General features: G+C 45.5%; 1 protein-coding gene across 28 annotated transcripts in view; it reads right to left on the bottom strand.

Moving 5' to 3' along the window:
- The window catches only part of SIPA1L1 (signal induced proliferation associated 1 like 1), a 521644-nt gene that overhangs the window by 3030 nt on the left and 500729 nt on the right, over window positions 1-17885 (bottom strand). For 26 of the 28 annotated variants that reach the window (XM_059890919.1, XM_059890912.1, XM_059890910.1 and 23 more), the window contains 6 exons: window positions 14143-14382; window positions 13209-13374; window positions 7993-8239; window positions 4649-4795; window positions 3184-3298; window positions 113-197 (listed from right to left, as the gene is read on the bottom strand). In XM_059890919.1, coding sequence (XP_059746902.1) covers window positions 113-197; window positions 3184-3298; window positions 4649-4795; window positions 7993-8239; window positions 13209-13374; window positions 14143-14382 — 1000 coding nt within the window. The remainder of the gene's footprint in view (window positions 1-112; window positions 198-3183; window positions 3299-4648; window positions 4796-7992; window positions 8240-13208; window positions 13375-14142; window positions 14383-17885) is intronic. The other 2 variants (XM_059890929.1, XM_015473280.3) reach the window with 1 other exon arrangement.

Genomic DNA, 17885 nt, shown 5'->3' with positions numbered 1-17885 from the left:
AGAAAGCAGGGAGAACGCCCACAACTTATTCCACTGAAACTGCTGACAAAGGGCTCTCTCAGTTCAAGGCAGCTTGCATGGACAGGATAACCTGCTTGGAGAATATGTTTACCTTCTTCAGATCTTCTCGAAGCATCTTCAGCATACCTTCCAGCTGGTCCACTTTAGAAGCCAGAGTGGGAGAGGAATCTTTACTGCTGGGAACAAGAAACAAAAGACCATGTAGGCAGGAGTTCTCCGTGGCTGGGTTTGTTTGGTGTTTCTTTTCTTTTTTTTAAAGGAGTTGGCTGTATTTATAAAATGATTTTCAATGTCAAATTACTCAGTATGGTGACACAATGTACCTTTTCATTTTTAAAAAAGGGAAATGGCGGTCTGAACAAAAGGTAATACAAGCGTAAACTACAGCCAATCAATAGCTTCCTTAAAGATTCTGCATCTTTGTGACAAAAAGATACGGGACAATACGTGAAAATGGTCTCTCTGGCAGCGCAAGAGGGGCTTTCTGGCAGATACAACTGTCCAACAGTGAAATGAATCTCTTTAGTGGCTTTAAGAAGAGTTACTCCTCTGTGTGTACCTGTTGGGTGGGGCAAGGCCTTATCTTGGGGCAGCCCAGGTAAGTAAAGCCTGTGGCCACTCAACCCAGTGGCAGCTATGTTATTGCGTCCATCTCTTAAGACTACATCTTTCAGAAGTTTTTCATACGCACGTGTGCTCAACTGCTCAGTTGCATCGACTCTTTCCAACCCCACGGACTATAGCCTGCCAGGCTCCTCTGTCCATAGGATTTTCCCAGGCAAGAATACTGGTGTGGGTTGCCATTCCCTCCTCCAGGGGATTTTCCCCACCCAGGGATTGAACCTGGGTCTCCTGCATTGGCAGGCAAATTCTTTACTACTAACTAGTGTCTTAAGCTCTTTACTATTATGATCAGCAAACTCTAAGGCCCACAACTTTCTCCCATTTCATTTTAGTGCTAAAAATGCTTCTAAGCCAAAAGGAGAGGAGGCTAGGGGAAAAGAAACATGTGTAACCGGCTGGACAGACCACACAGCTGGGCAAGGGCCAGGAGACCTATCAACTCTTCTTCACTGACTCTCCTCTACTTGAATTCAAGCCTCCAAAAGTTTCTGGGTGAATTCTAGCCAAAGACACCACCTCAGCCTCCCACGAACAAAGAATCTGAAGGTTCCCATAGAGACAAGAGGCAGCTGCCTCTTTCCAGAGGTCAAGGGGAGGAAGAGGTGGTGACTGGACAAATGCTTGGCATCATGAAATAAGAGGTACTTTTTATTTTGTTTTTTAATTAAAAATTTTTTTAACACCAAAAACATTCCATGCCACCATGCGCCTGTTGTAGATCTAAAATTAGCAGAAGACATGGACACAGCTTATTTAAAGTAAATTTACTTTTTCAAGTTAGAATTCCCTGACCTAAAATAAACTGTGTCCATGTCCTCAGCAGGCCCAGCATGGATGTCACAAGGCTGTAAATAAAATGGAATGATAATGACCTCCCAACTTCTAAGGCAGGATGACCAATTGAAACCTGACAGTGAATGGATTTTAAAAGGGAAGTGGTCAGCTGAAATCCACAACCTCACAGGCCGGTCTGGATGCACTGAAGGCCAAAGATGTGATAGAACAAGAGTGGTTCTGAGCAGAAAACACTGATGCTGGGGCCCGACTGTTCTTCACAAGCCACCGAGGCCACCCTCCCCCACCTTTGGGAGGGCTGGCGCAGCCACAGCAGGTTGTCAGTAACTCTCAGTAGCCAATCTTGACTTCTGAAGGTTTGCAAAGAAAAGTTCTGTGTCTGTGACTATACTGATCATCTTTAAAAACATTTAACTTTATTTGCATTTGCTCATCCACACCGAACAAAGACCTAGTCATCACCCTCATCTTAGGCTTCTACAGATCCTACAAAGATTTAAGAACTGTTTAATAACCCTTTCTCACGAGAAGTCTTTGCTCACTCAGACTTCTCTTCACCCTACATTTAGGGCTCTCCTCTCGACTCTGCACATTTTTAAAAAAAGTTCCCAACAGCCAAATTAACCACCATTTTACCTCCCTAACTGTCCCAACAACAGGATAAATGAAGCATCTGTCTGTTACACTCACAACCAAAGATCCACTACTCGGATACTTTCTCTGTGAAGAGTGTTTCCTTACAGACTTGCTTCAGTCTTCAGGCACAAGTCCCCACTGTATTTGTACAATCTATGCCAACCTCACTCTTCCTGTTACTGGCTGTTTCTGACCAAGTTTTTATAGATGCCCGGATTCTTGTTGTTGTTTAGTCACTAAGTTGTGTCCGACTCTGTGACTCCATGAACTGTAGCCCACCAGGCTCCTCTGTCCCTGGGATTTCCCAAGCTAGAATACTGGAGTGGGTTGCCACTTCTTTCTCCAGGGTATCTTCCCAACCCAGGGCTCGAACCTGTGTCTCCTGCTTGTTAGATGAATTCTTTACCACTGAGCCACCTGGGAGCCCAACACCTGGATTCTTAATCATCCTCAAAAGATTTTAAAAGATTTCAAACTGATGAAATCATTCTGCATCAAGAGGGCTTACTATGACTGTTGGGATGCTTTTATATATAGAAACATCACACATTTATCCAACAGCCTCACCATTTGCAAACTGATGGGAAAGTGAAAAAGTCAGCCTCTACATAGTTAGGAGAAGCCAGAGTCCATACTCTTAATTCAGCTATGGCTTGTCTTATTTTACATAAATCTTACCCTGGTGACCCACTTCTAGCGTAGGTCTAAAGCAGAATGTTGGGAGTCGCTAAGATGCAGGCTCATTTACAAGCAGGACCTACTGACAGCTTCAAAATGGACAGACTCAGACTAAATGCACAGGATAAGTATCCAAGGATATTTAGCACAAACGATTTCTCTTACTTAATAAACCCTGATAGCATAAATGTATTATGGCATTAAATAATGAATATTCATAATGATGACTAAGTCATCAAGAACAGTTTAAGGGTGTTTAGTTAGAATGCTTTGTAGCCAAATACTCTAAAGTGCAATGTCGGGCACTGCAGTGATGAGCTTCACTCAGGTAATCGGTGTGACCGCCATCGCCCCTTCCCCACACCCGCTCCGTCACTAGCGGAGGTGATACATGGTGTAGAGTGGTGCCCTCACCACCGGATGACTAACCTGCTGTATGACTTCATCTGGACAAGGGCCTGGTCCTCAAGCTGGTCACTGCTGGCTGCAGCACTCAGAGGCCGATGGTTTTCATCACTAGCAGCAAAGAACGAGGCTCTCTGGACTAGAAGGGAGAGGAGAAACCATTCAGCACTGTGGAACCACATCCTGGGCCCTCTCTATCAAAAGTCAAGAAATGACCGACACGCACAGTCAAACCTAATCACGGGGCAAGAATGCATTGGAAACTTTATCTTTCCCTTGTAGGAAATTTTTTTTTTTTTTTTTTACTGTTTTAGCTGGAAGAGGATAGTAACATTATGATTTCTCTTTTTAAAATAGTTGCTGTGACTTGATTTCTATTCTAGCTTTACCCTTGCTTATAAAAGTTACATTCTATTGTTTCCCTGGAAACAGGCCTTGTGCCAAATTTGCAGACCAATGCTTTCCACTCGGTGACAACACAAAATATATTAAAGAGCTAGTATTGAGATTCTTGAAGTATGTTTTCCAAAAAGACTCCTGGCCACCTTGGTGAGCTTTAGCTTAGGTTCACACCACCTCTGTTTCAAAAAAACACTCACTTTAAGCCTGAGCCAAGAAACAAAATCAAGTTTTAAAAGAATCTCTTATTAAAAAACCAAAACTTCTGTGCAGCAGCATGGATGGATCCAGAGACTGTTATACTGGGCTTCCCACGTGGCGCAGGTGGTAAGGAACTTGCCTGCCAATGCAGGAGCTGTAAGAGACCTGGGTTTGATCCCTGGGTCAGAAAGATCCCTTGGAGGAGGGCATGGCAACCCACTCCAGTATTCTTGCCTGGAAAAATCCCATGGACAGAGGAGCCTGGCGGGCTATACCATCCATGGGGTCACAAAGAGTTGGACATGACTGAGAGACTAACAACAATGACAACTGTTATATCCACAGAGACAGCGTTCTTTGAGTTTTTTCTATTTCAGCAGATCAGGCCAGCACTTATCTAATAAGGGCCTGCATTTACAAGGCCACTGGCTTAACGCAAGCACTTGCCAGTGGGCTGATGTAGGGATGAAGCAGGAGGAAAGTACACACGCCATCACTCCCCTGAGAGATGAGTGAGAAGGGCAGAGGGGCCGGGGCGGGGACAAGCATCCTAAGGATGCAATTGTGCGTTGAGCAATGATGTCTTCACGATGTGATGAAAAACGCTCCCTGGACACGTGCTATTTTCAGTTAAGTGATAGCTGGGATGCCGCTGAGCTCTGCCCTTCCCAGATATGGGGAGGTGAGGCACCTGTGTGACGAATTCCCACTTAGGGGAAACCCTGGATTCCACCTGGTTAAAATCAACAGTGTGGGCCCTGAGTGTTTGAGAACTGCTAGCTCAACTGCTTTCTGGCTGTGCTGAAATGTGTGTGTTGTCAGTGAGTCCTGAGCACTGACACTGCTCCTGACCTGCTCGTGGCCCAGCCGGGATGGTCTGCGGACTCACCCTCGTAGGCCTTGGCAGCGTCCACCAGGTTGGACCAATCCAAGTCTGCAGCAGCGTCGGGCAGGGGCATCAGGCCGGGGTCGGGCATGGGCGGCCTGCGGGTCTCCTGGACGTCGGTGAGGGAGCTGTCCGAGGCCGAGAACTCTCCTGTAGGAATGGATGAGGGATAAGAGGCTTCAGGCCCACTGGAGACCCACTCAAAGTTTTACCCATTCTCTGTGACCAAAGCAGATAAGTCATTTGTTACCTGGAATCAGTTTCTAGTCTAACAGACCATTAGCGGTCACTCTGAAGCTGAGCAGAACTAGGAACTGACTTCCTCCAATCTTAATTCCTTTTTGTGTAACCTCCCAGTGTCCCATTTCTAATGGTGTGGGTCTGGGAAAAGTTAGTTCTGCACTGAGGTAATGTGTCTGCTTTCACAGGAGCTACTTGTCTAACAGAGAGACCCAAGGAAGCTTTGGCACCTCACTTTTCCTCTCTGAGTCAAGGGATTCAGGCTAGGGTGAAGGGACCTACTTCATCAGAGCGCTGGATTTTGCAGCCAGACCAGGGAGGCTTGGTGATGCATATTTGAGGGGACCGTAAAGCCAATCTTTATCTGCCTTGGAACCTGGGATCTGACTCCCTCCATGTGGACTCTGCGTCCCTGGGACTGCTGAGGGACAGACATATCCCTGGCTCGTGTCTGCCTTGTGTCCCAGGGATGGTCCACTGGTTTCTGCAGTTGGATGTATCCAGGATAGTGTGAGAACCAAATTAGAGCATGTGAGAGTGGGTGCTGGGTCGCTCAGTGGAGTTAACGTCGGTTCACTGGTGTTGGCATCCTTTTCTTTCCCAAGGACACGCTAAGCAACTCTTGGCATCGGTTTTCGATTTACAGCAGTCCGACATCCCAAACCCCTTCTAAGGTGGCAATTTTTAAAAACACAAATATTAACCTATTTAATACTCAGTAACACTTGGTCTCTGCTTAGCCTGGGGATGGGCAGAATGAGTGCAATGAGCCCCTCTGTGCAGTGGAGGGCACACTGCCACCGTTTAGGTTCGCAGAGGTGGAGGAGACGGGCACAGAGCTCAGGAAGTGCAGATGCTCTCACTGGGACAGAAGCTGTGAGGGCAGAGCGGGTGCCTCCATGGGAAGGGCCGCCTCATAAAGTGACCATGACACTATAATCCGCTCAGACACGGGGCCAAAAGCGAGGCTCTCAGTTAAAATCTGTAAGTGACTCTGGAAGTAACTGTTTACAAGGAGTTAAAAAGTTTTGCCAATTATGATAGTCTATAAACCGGAGTATATTTAGTGCTTGCTTTCCCTTGCAAATTACATAAAGGACTGCTCTGCAGTGCGCTGCTAGTTATTAATGTGCTTAAAATTACCAGAACTATGAGAAAATGGAAATCAACAAATACTGCCTGATATTAAAGGCTCAGTTCTATTTAAACTTGCTCCCACCAAGGGTAAGAAGCTGGAATAATTTTTTAATTAAAAAAAAATTGAAGTAAAGTTGATATATAATGTGTTAGTTTCTGGTGTGCAGCAAAGTGATTATATATATATATACACACACACACATTTTTCAGATTCTTTGGAATAGACAGTTTTGTTATGTCACACAATCTTTCTGCTTTTTTTTTGTAATATCTGGTCCTAAATTTCCATTTGGAAAAAAAAAAGAAGTTTCCTATTCCCCAAATGCATTTCGGTGGTGGTCATACACATGAGGTCAAGGATGGCAGCCCACCAAGGACTGCTCAGATTAGGGCATGGGACCACTGAGGCTGCTGCCTAACTGTCGGGAAAGCAACAAGAGGTGATGGAGGGGCTGCGGAGGGTGGGCTGCCCCTCCCCTTCCTCAGGGCCAGCCCTTCAACTCCAGGCGTCCTCTGCGGGACAGTAAAGACGGGTGGGAGGCCGGTGTCCAGGCTGCTCTCTTAGCATGTGAGCTTCTAGAGGACAGGGCCTACTGTGACATGCCACATGCAGACAAAAGCTTCCCAGAGGGCTTATTTTTATCACTATAAGGTTAAAACACAAAAAGTGGTGAAGTGAAAGAAGTATTTGACATAGGCAGGAAGTTGTACGAGGAATGGAATGGAGAGAAGGGGAGAAAATAAGGTGACTATTTAGGTCACCACGAGGAGGCGCTTCCTAGTGTCCAGATGGTCAAGTGTGGTCAGTTCATGTGTCTACTTTGATCCGTTGAGGGTGGACTTTTAGAGCAAAGAGAAACCAGGTTCACGCTGTAGGTGGACCTCCTATAAAGAGGGAGGAGAGAGAAGCTGGTGTGACCCTTGAGGGATGTCTGCCCCGGAGAAGGGGACTGTGTGGGGAACAGGACCAAGATGAAGAGGGACAGTCATGGACGTGGGTTAGGGGTGCAGGAATGATGCAGGGAGGAAGCAAACTAGGGAGGCAGGAGATTTAAAATACTGCTCCAGTGCAAACTGTTACACATAGAATGGATAAAAACGAGGTCCTACTGTGTAGCACAGGAACTACATTCAATATTCTGTGATAAACCGTAACGGAATTTAAGAATATATACATAAAACAATCACTTTGCTATGTAGCAGAAATTAACACAATGTTGTAAATCAACTATACTCCAATAAAAATGTTTAAAAAAATGATATTTTGTCATCTGCAATAACATGGATGAACATTGAGGGCACTGTGCCACTGAAAAAAGTCAGAGAAAGATAAATACTGTATGATCCATCTCACTTATGTGTGGTTATGTGTGGAATCTAAAAAAACGTGAGCTCATAGTTACAGAGAATAGGTTGTGGTTGCCAGAAGGAGGGGTGGGGGTAGTAGAAACTGCTGGAGGGACTCAAAAGTACAGCCTTGCAGTTATAAGGCATTCGTGGGGATATAATCTATATCATGGTGACTACTGCTAATACTGTACTGCATATTTAAAAGCTACTACAAAAGTAAATTTTAAAAGTTTTCATCAAAAAGAAAATTTTTCAACTGTTAAAACTTAAATTTTTAGAACCTTTTAAAACTTTCAGTTTAAAAACACTTTTAAACTATGTATGGTGGCAGACGTTAATCTTGTGATCATTTTGCAATATATACAAATATCAAATCATTGTGTGGGACACCTGAAACTAATCCAAGATGAGTCTTGTGGTCTGGTGAGGCTCAGGGTCCGTACCCTGTGGCTGGGATTCTAGGTGAGAGGCTGAATGGGGGGGCAGGGAGCCCAGATAACCTGAGTGAGCAAGCAGGTCTTCCTCTAATTACCATCCTCGAGCAAACTGAGTGGCAGGTGTTTTGAGGGACACGGGTCATCAGCAGCAGGGCTGTTAGCTGCAGCTGAAGACAGGCTTACCGTGTAAGGACTTCATTCCCAAGGTGTATGAAGGCCTCCGCAAAGGAAGAGATGTGGGGAGAGAAGGGTACGTGCTACTGAAGAGGACGTCGTTGGGCAAGGCCTGGTCCAGAAGTGAAGCCCTCGAGGTGAAAAAGTGCTCTCTCTGGCCGCTGTAGATACTCTCGTCGGACAGCGTTCTGTGCAAGGCCCGCCTTGATGTGGGGGTGGTGGGAAAAGGAGACTGAGGGGAGGAGAGCGCGTGGAACTGAAAAATAGCATCAGGACAGCAGAAATCAACTTTCTGGGTCACACACCCACGACCCGGGGTGCAGGATAGGTGGGTTAGCAAAATCACTCTCATAGACACAACCCTTCAAATCCTGGAGCCCAGAAAGGAGGCCTCAGGGTCCCCCATCTCTACACCTCCAAGGGCAAAATCAGAGTTCCTGGTCGACATAGCCTCACCGCTCAGCACGTCAGCTGCAGCCGAAGAGTGCTCAGTATAAGATTCACATATGGGATGAATCCGCTTGATTCATCACTATTGTGTCATGGTTACAGCAAGACTTTAAGAACAGACAAATACGGGTTTTATTTGAATCCCATGTCATTGACCAAATCATGTTATTGCTCGGAACCCAATTCCTCATCTATGAAATGGGGGCTTGTCTATGAAATGGGGGCGCGGAAGCGCTCAGGATTATTCTGAGGATTACAAGCAATGCTGGATTGATCACAACGGCATGCATCAGTGGTGTTCCGAAATTACGTTATGGTCCCTAAGGACACAGCCACGACACTGGGAGGTATCCTCAGAAGCCTGTCAAGCAATGCGTGTTTGCCAGGCAACAAGAGCCTTTGATCTTCACAATACGGTCACTCAAATAATAGGTGGCTCTTGAAAGCTCGAACAACTAATATTATTTTTAATGAGCTTGGGAGATTATTTTTTGAGATGGATTTCTATTGGTGAAATAAAAATAGGGAAGCTATCTTTATAAAAGACAAGTATATATACAGTTATATAAAATGACAAAGGCTCCGGACGGCTGTATCTCTTGTTAACGTCTTTTGCCCTTGTGACCAGATTCGATTTTTATTTCAGATTTTTGTGCAAACAGCAAGCTTCTGAGAAAGCCATTCATGAAGGAAAAAACAGACATGTTAACAGTGTTGAAATATCCAGCATCCTGCAAGCCAACAGGGTATGTGGTCTGTTAACGGAGTTATCCTTATTCAGCTCCTCTTAGTCGACTGTTCACCTTGGCAGGGAGAACAATGTGGGGAACAGGTGAGGATGTGAGTAGGAGGGCTGAGTCACTGCTGGCAGGAAGCCACCGTGAAACTTTCCGTGCCGCTTTGAAGGGACAGAGAGAGAATGATACGGCAACGGCTCCATCTAGGAGGCTGAGAACAGAGCTGATGCTCAGACTCATTCAACGGGCTCTGCGGTCTAACACACTTCCATCCACCAAGTCAAGGGCTCATCAAGTCAAAGTGGTCCACAATGTGGCAGGCACAGCTGCAACATCCATATGAAAAAATTATTAATCAAATGCATTGTAAATGAGCTCCAAGTGTAGCCGATTGTGTTTGCTTTTTAAAATTCATGGTGAGTTAAACCCAAAGTACATATGTGCTTACCTTGAAAACTAAGCTGCTGTGATAAATTCTATGTGGGTCTGTAAGAGAGCAGGGACTTGGTGTGGAAATGATGATTTCCTTTTTCATTTCACCCACAAGAGTGGGCGTTAGAGAGGCTAAGTGGCTTGCCAACTGTAAACTAAGAGAGGAAGCAGGCCATCTCGCTCCACCTGCCCAAGGTTCCAGAACTGTCACATAGAGCTCCTGCCTACCAGCCCAGATCTCAGATCTATTAAAAAAACTGCTCTCCATCGTTTTTGGCACCTTTGGGTTTGGCCAAGGGATTTCCTTTTCCAGTGAATATCCCCACCCTGATAAATTTACAGAAGAGAGAATTTTCACCAGTTCTAATTTCAGCCTCTTTGGGAAATATTAATATACTTTAAGGTAAACAGCTACTTGAAGAGATCTTTTGGACAGCATGATTTATTAAGTTATAACATCTTGCACTAAAGGGAGGAGAGGGAAGGAAGTGGTCTGCCTAGATATTTTCTGTTAAAAACTAGCAGGACTAGTCTGGTCCAAGCACATGCGATGGCTCCCACCTTCAGTCCCCTGCAATTCTAGCCTCAAAGGTGTGTGCATCTACCCAGTTCCCTAGGGCACCCCCTGCCTTCCCTGGGAGGTTATACTGATATCGCTGAGTGGTGCTGCCCTGTGCTGCCAGCCCCAGGAAAGAACCACAACGCAGCGGGTGGCAGACTCAGAAAGGATAATAGAGAGCATTTAGGAAGGGAGATATCAACTCTGTTACAAGGAGCCCTAAGGGCTCCTCCCGGCATCACTGCCTGGGGAAATGAGGTGTTCAGGAGGGACCCAGGAGCCCAAGACACTCCATCCTTGCTATCGGAGAAGTTCTGCCATCTCAGTTCTAAGTACTGGGCTTCCGTGTGTAACTGTTAGTAGGAAACAAAAGGATTCTTAAACTTTAAAATCATTTGGGCACCACTGATCAAGTCTGATCGAGCTAGGCCTAGAGAGGTGGCCTCTTGCATCAGGGTCCACCTCCTCCCTCTCCTCACTCTTTTCACGCGCCCCGGCTCTCAGTGAAACGGATCACTCTTGCACTTGCGATAAACAAGTACCATCTCTTCCTAAACGCTAGGCGCCCGCATGACACCTCTTCCTTTGGTCTGTATCTGTGAGTGTTGGCTGGAGAGCAGGGCTCTTGGTTCGCACTACAGTTCTGTTCACTCGCCGGACTGCATTCAACCCTCGGGGAGAATATGGTGATCCCAGCTCTGCCTGCCAATGAGGTTTCTCAGAACGTTACAGCTCTGCCATCTTCCTTGAGATACAAGTTTCACAGCAGCTGCCTGGAGGTTCGCAGCCGCCCCACTCCCAGCTCCAGCCTGCCCAGCAGAGCGTGGCCATGCCCTGCAGCAGTCGTCTCCCTCTGCTGGCAGACGAGCCTGGGAACAATCTGTCAGTTGACATTCATGGTGGCTCACAGGTAGCCCTTGCCAATGTGGTGTGAGTGGGTTCCAAGGATCACCGCCCAGGGTAGGATACTCCTTGTACCCTGAAGCCTGACGCAGTGGCTTGGAGCCCTGAGCCAGGCATGGCCGGGGAGACCTCGCAAGGGCACACTGGCCTCACTGACACAGCAGAGGCACGTCGCTCACATGAGTCTCAGAAGACACACAGAGCTACTTAGCTGAACTCATCTGAAGCCAGATGAAAAACGATGACACGAGAGAGAAAACACAGCACTTTTCCAGCTCCTGCTCCCAGCCTTTTCCCCATAATAGTTCAACCAGCAGAAGCACTTTCTTTGCAGAGGGTCTCATGATAATATAGTCACCACATAAAGCATGTGCATTCCTGTTTCAAATAGGAATGTTAAAGTAATTCACTTTGGAAATAAAAGCCAAGACCTGGAATGAGGGCAAGACAGACATTTGCTTTCAATTATTTTCACTGCAGGAGTAAATCAAAAGAAAGAAAGCTCTGAGCTTACCCCTTTCCAAAAATGTTAAACTAAGGATTGGAGGAAAGATTCCTTTCAGGGCAGATTTTATTTTCCTTTAACCTCAGGAAAAATCTGAAATAATTTTGAAACTGGTAGTTAAAAATTTTAATACACCTCTTTGGTTTTTGATGGATAAAGAAAGAAGTTTCAAGTACTATCTTTTGCGGGGTTGCTAAGGAAACCATTTGTGCCCTGGGTGATGAGTCAGAACTGTTAAGTGCTGGCTTATGAAACAGAAATGATAGAAATCCAGAATGTTAAGTCTTTAAAATGATTTATGATGTTAATGCTTATGTTAATAACTCAGTGATTTCTCTGCAAAACCCCAGAATGGTCTTTGGAGTACATTTCATCTCTGGAGACGTTGATCTGTCAGTTTCAAATGTATACCTGACCTATCTAGAGGAACGCACACACGTGTGTGGCACACTCACACAAAGAGGAACGTGTGTGTGCACAGGAACTGGAACGGTGACGAGGAAGCCCAGATGAGACGAGACCACACGGCTCATCACTCTGGGCACGTCTCTCGCCCTCTGAGGATGGTAAGTGGTTAAGGAAATATGTCAGCTTCCACTTTGCATCAATTCTCAATGGCCCTCTTAAACTAAGCTTTTTAGTCACTTCAAACAGACTACAAATCATTTAACTGAGAACACAGAGAACAGAGAACATAAAAGTGTGCACCCACGACCCTCTGGAGCGGTGGACTCTCTTCTCGTGGGCCCACCCAGTACACTCCAGACAGGAACATGTTATGCTATGTGTGAAATATAATACCTTTGGGCCCAGCTCAGCCAACACCAGCTGCTGGCTCATTTGGGAGTGAGCTGGCACACTTTAGAGACAAGAAAGCAGAGCCTGAGGTGGGCTTGAAGGGTCTGCCCAAGGTGAGGTGGGTAGAAAAAAAAATCTTTCCATGTGGTCATGCAAACGTTTGGCCACTGACATACCCACAAACTCTGAGCAAGTGTTCAGGACTTGATGGGGAGGGAGGCTGGGTTCTAGAGAAGGCATTTCTAGTCTGGCATTCTGAGAGCGGAGAGAAGGCTTTCTGAACAGAGTCTGGAAAGTTCTTCAGGTAAACGCACCAACTCTGTCTGCTGGACTCAACGGCAAGCAGTGTACGGCTGGTAGGTTTGCTGGCCAGGGGCAGGGGGCAGACGTGAGGCCACAGTGCAGGTGCTGTGGGCGCAGGCGGGGCAGGGAACACCCTGGGGGCTACTGTGGGAGGAGGACCCTGTGGACAGAAGCACTGCAGCCCTTTCAGAAAACTTTCCATCCGACAACAGAGCCATGGGTGGTCTGCAGAGTTCCGAGAAGCAATGTCGTTTGAGTGACAATGTCAAGAAAGTATAGCTTGTGCATCGTAAGTAGGATACAGTGGAAGATAAGGAGCCTTGGGGGTGGGGACAGGTTACTATAAACCCAAACTCCACAGATGTGGCTGCTGGGACAGGACATTTGGAAAACACATGAACTAAATATTGAGACAGTTGGGTGATGGTGGGACAGAGGGTCTGACGAGGAGGAGCTAGGAACCACCACTTCCTGGAGAATGTAACTGCCCTGTCCAGCCTCTCCCTGACTGCTGTTCACCCCAAGACCTGCTCTGTACCTTAAAATTCTTCTGGGAGTCAGGGGTTGGGCTTTCCAGGTCAATGAGCTTCTTGAGATCCTCCTCAATGGTGGACTTGGAGGTCGGCTTCGGGGACGCCCTGAGGTCCCTGGTGGAGGCACGCAGCCTTGGGTGGGCTATTTCATTGCCGTCACTCTGATGACGCCTTGAAGGAAGGGGAAGAGAGGGGAGAAGTTAATTTGATGAGGTGGACTCAAGGGTGTGATGGGGTCTGAAAGAGGTAAGTCAATGGAGAGCTATTAGAAGAGAGAAAAGGAGAATTACTTCTGTTCAATTATATTAAGAATCTATTTGGATAAGTGCTTGTAAAGAGAAACAAGACCAGTTTGAAATACAAAATAAAAAGCCTGATGAATAAATCACTCTTTCACAGGAAACTATAAACTCCACTAAGCCAAAATTAGCAACAGACTTACTAATAAAAAAGACCACAGGGTATGAGTCCCAAATGCAATCTCTATAGATACAAAACCAATGTCATTGACTGAATCCTTTATTTTTTGCTGTACTATTTTGTCAAAAGTTCTTTATGTTCAGAGGTGGTCACTTACTTTCTAATAGTCCCTCCTGGGCCAGTTAGGAATTACACGGGAAGGCTGTGATTAATAGCATCAAAGGGACAAGTGTGATCTTAACACCCAAGGGGCGATTATTCTGAAGTTTGTTCTTCAGACAGACTCTTTCCTAGGAGACTTTGAGATTCTCAAATCTGACGGTTTTGCAATACATCTTATTTAAGGAATGTGGCAGAGAAACAATTTAAGACACGTTTCACGTGGGAGGAAAAATAACTTCCCTACCAAACCACCCTCTCCCCAGTCTTGAGCCCAGCCTCCTCTCTTGCAGGAAATTGTTCTGTTCACTGTCATGTGAAAAGCAAAACACCCGGCAAGAGCAGCAACAGAGTCCTTACTTTCTGGTGTCCATAAATCCCACGGAGTTTATGGTTCCTTCGGGTTTCTTCCATCCGATCAGGTACTTGCTGGTAGCGCCCTGGCGGGGGTAGAAAGTCCGAGGACCGGAGGAGGAGGACGAGGAGGATGAGAAGGAAGGAGCGAGCTGCGGGGGGGTGGCCGGGTGAAGCTCTTCCTTCGGTGAACTTCTGGCGCTGGTGAAGACCACCGGGCTGGCGGAGTGGCGCGAGCTCATGGTACTGAGGAGAGGCGGGGCAGAGACAAAGCGGCCGGGTGTGTGTGTGCCTGCTGGGGTCGGCCTGTCAGCCATAAAAGCATCGTCCAGGACGGGTTACGGCCGGTTACAGAACAATGAGTATTTCATAAAATATTAATGGGGCTGGCTGGCCTGCCTTCGCCTTTTCGCTTCAATTTAAATGTCCACTGTCAAAGTACAACATGGTGACGGGGGCTTCTTCTGCACTTTCAGTCAAAAGTAAAAATAGTTAAGACTGTCAGGGACACTCTGAAGTACACCAGCACCGCTGAAGTGTGGTACAGAGAAGTCTCGCAGAGGCATGTGTGTGTGTGTGTGTGTGTGTGTGTGGGCGGTCGGGGGGAGCTGGCAATAACAGGCCTGGCAGTATCAAGAGCTCCCTGTCCTCCCTTCCTCAGAACTCAGGGGCACAGTGACATTCCCCAAGCCCGAGCTCAAGAGGGGAGAGAAGACTGAGCCAGACACGGAGCTCTCCATGTGCTCACGCCCAAGGCCAAAGGGGCATCCTGAGGTCTCCTTCCCCACGGCACCCGGTAGTAACACTCTCTAAAAAGCTGTTTATCAGATTAGACCATACCCCCACTTTACATCACACAAAGTTAACTCACAATGGATTAAAGACTTGAATGCAGGACCCGAAACAGTAAAACTCCTAGAAGAAAACATGGGCAGTAAGCTTCCTGATAGTCATTTTTTGAATCGGACACAAAAATCAAAGGCAACAAAAGCCAAACTAAACAAGACAGACTACATCAAACCAAAAAGCTTCTGGGCAGCAAAGGAAATCACCCACAGAGTGAAAAAGCAACCTACTGAACAGGAGAAAATATTTGCAAATCATGTATCTGATGGGGGTTAATATCTAAGGGGTTAATATCCAAAAAAATATAAAGAACTTATACAACTCAAGAACAAAAAAAGGAAACAATCTGAATTTTTAAAAAATGAGAAGAAAATTTGAACAGACAGTTTTCCAAAGAAGACATACAGATGGCCGACAGGTATAGGAAAAGATGCTCAGCGTCACTAACCGTCAAGGAAATGCAAACCTGAACTGTAATGAGAACTCACACCTGTGAGAATGGCTATCATCATCAGCAAGCTAAGAAATGACAAGACTGAGCGCGGATCTGGAGAAAAGGGAACCCTTGTGCATGACACTGCTGTTGGCAGCGATTTGGATTGGTGCAGACACTGGGAAAACACTATGGAGGTTGCTCTAAAAATTAGAAAACCAAACTCCTAGAAACAGTGGGTGTCAAAGGCAGAGGCTGGAGAGTGGTGGGTGAAATGGTTAGCGTTCAAAAGGTACAAACTTCTAGTTATAAGATAGATAAATCCTAGGGATGTAATATTAGGCGTGATGACTAAAAATGAAAAGCTGCTCATCATCGGTATATTTTAAACTTTGGTTAGAAGTTACAAAATTCAAGTTCTGAAGGACTCAAGGAGAAGACTGCTTATTGTACTTCTAAAACTCAGGCAGGATTTTCAAAACTGGAGATGAAAAGTTTAAGGTGATGTCAGACCTGCTGCTGCTGCTGCTAAGTCGCTTTAGTCGTGTCCTACTCTGTGCAACCCCATAGACGGCAGCCCACCAGGCTCCCCTGTCCCTGGGATTCTCCAGGCAAGAATACTGGAGTGGGTTGCCATTTCCTTCTCCAATGCATGACAGTGAAAAGTGAAAGTGAAGTCTCTCAGTCATGTCCGACTCTTCGTGACCCCATGGACTGTGGCCTACCAGGCTCCTCCGTCCATGGGATTCTCCAGACAAGAGTACTGGGGTAGGGTGCCATTTCCTTCTCCAGATATCAGATCTGGAGGGCCTTTGATTGCAGGATTTCCATAGTTCCTTCCTAGTGCTCTCATGGGACCTACATTCATCTCTTGATCCCGGCTGAGTTATTCAACTTAGGCTGAGATCTAAGACAAGTCACTCCAGTGGAGCTGGTTACTGAAGGTTTAGTTAACAGGATGTTGTGTCAAAGCATTCCTCAACAGCACTTGCACTGGTCAAAACCTAATGGTCCTGCTCTGAATAAAGCATGGACTTTGGTTAATAAGAATGCATTGACAGTGACTCCTTAGCTGTGACAAATGTATGATAGCGATGTAAGATAATGAGAACAGGGGAAAATGGGCAGAGGAGGGTACATGAAAATTCTTTGGACTCTCTTGGCAACTTGACTGCAAATTAAAAATGACTCTAAAATAAAAATTTCACTATAAAAACTAAGCAAAAACCAAAAAAAAAAAAAAAAATACAATAAAAAGTAAAACCCTAATGGTCCAGAGATTTTATATATATATATATAGTGTGTGCATATACACACACATATACACATATATTTATTTTCATATATGTGTGTGATATACACACACATGCATATATGAAAATGATTCCTGAACTTCACCTCAAAACTTGCATAAAAATCAATTCCAATTGGACATATATTTAAATGTATATCCAAAGATTCTAGACTGTACCATGGAAGAATATCCTTATGACAGAGTCAGAGGTTTCTTTAACAGGATCATAAATGAAATGATTGAAACTCATTAAAATTAAGAACTTCTATTCATCCAAAGACACAGAGCAGGAGAATATACATAAAACACATATCCAATAGTGGGCTCTTATCCATACATAATTAACTCCTAAAAATTAATGAGAGACAAACCAACAGAAAAATGGGCAAAGATCTGAAAAGGAATTTCACAAGATATCTCAAAGCCATTAAATATGGGCACTTAACATCATCAGTTATCAGAAAAATATAAATTAACTCCACAAAGAGGGATCACCTACTAGAGTGGCTAAAATTAAAAAGACAGTATCAAATGCTAGAAAGGATGTGAAGCAACCAGCACACTCTCATACTGCAGGAGGTACTTGTTACAACCACTTTGGGAAACCGGTTCACAGCCTCTGCTGAAGCTGAGTATATGTAAATCCTACGCTAGCCATTCCGCTCATAGGTATATACTGAAAAGAAGTACATACATACATGTATCAGAGGACATGTACAAGAACCTATAACATCCTCAAAGCAGAAATACTCCAAACGCTCAATAACAGAATGGATAAACAAACTGGTGTGTGCTCACAATGGATATATAATACAGCCATGAAAATAAATGGACACTCTGCAACGCAGACAAATCTCAGCAACGTAATGTTGACTTAAAGACACCAGACACAGAATAATACATATGGGATGATTTCACTGACATGAAGCCCCCAGATAGGCAGAGTGAGTGTGTGACTTTAGGATTCAGTGTTGTGTTCAGTTGGGGAGGAAGGGGAGGTGCTGGGGAGGGGGACATGTGGGAGGGAGGGTGTCTGGATGCTGGTCAAGTTCCAACAAGTTCTCGATCTGGGTAGTGATGACATGGGTAAGTGCACTTTGGGAAAACCCACTCTGATGTACACTAATGGTCTGTGCCTTTTTCTGTATGTCTGTTACACTTTAATGAAAACATGTC

Source organism: Bos taurus, chromosome 10 (assembly GCF_002263795.3).
Source record: "Bos taurus isolate L1 Dominette 01449 registration number 42190680 breed Hereford chromosome 10, ARS-UCD2.0, whole genome shotgun sequence".
Classification (NCBI taxonomy): domain Eukaryota; kingdom Metazoa; phylum Chordata; class Mammalia; order Artiodactyla; family Bovidae; genus Bos; species Bos taurus.
The sequence above is the reverse complement of the archived record's forward strand: the minus strand, read 5'-3'. Positions and strand labels throughout refer to the sequence as shown.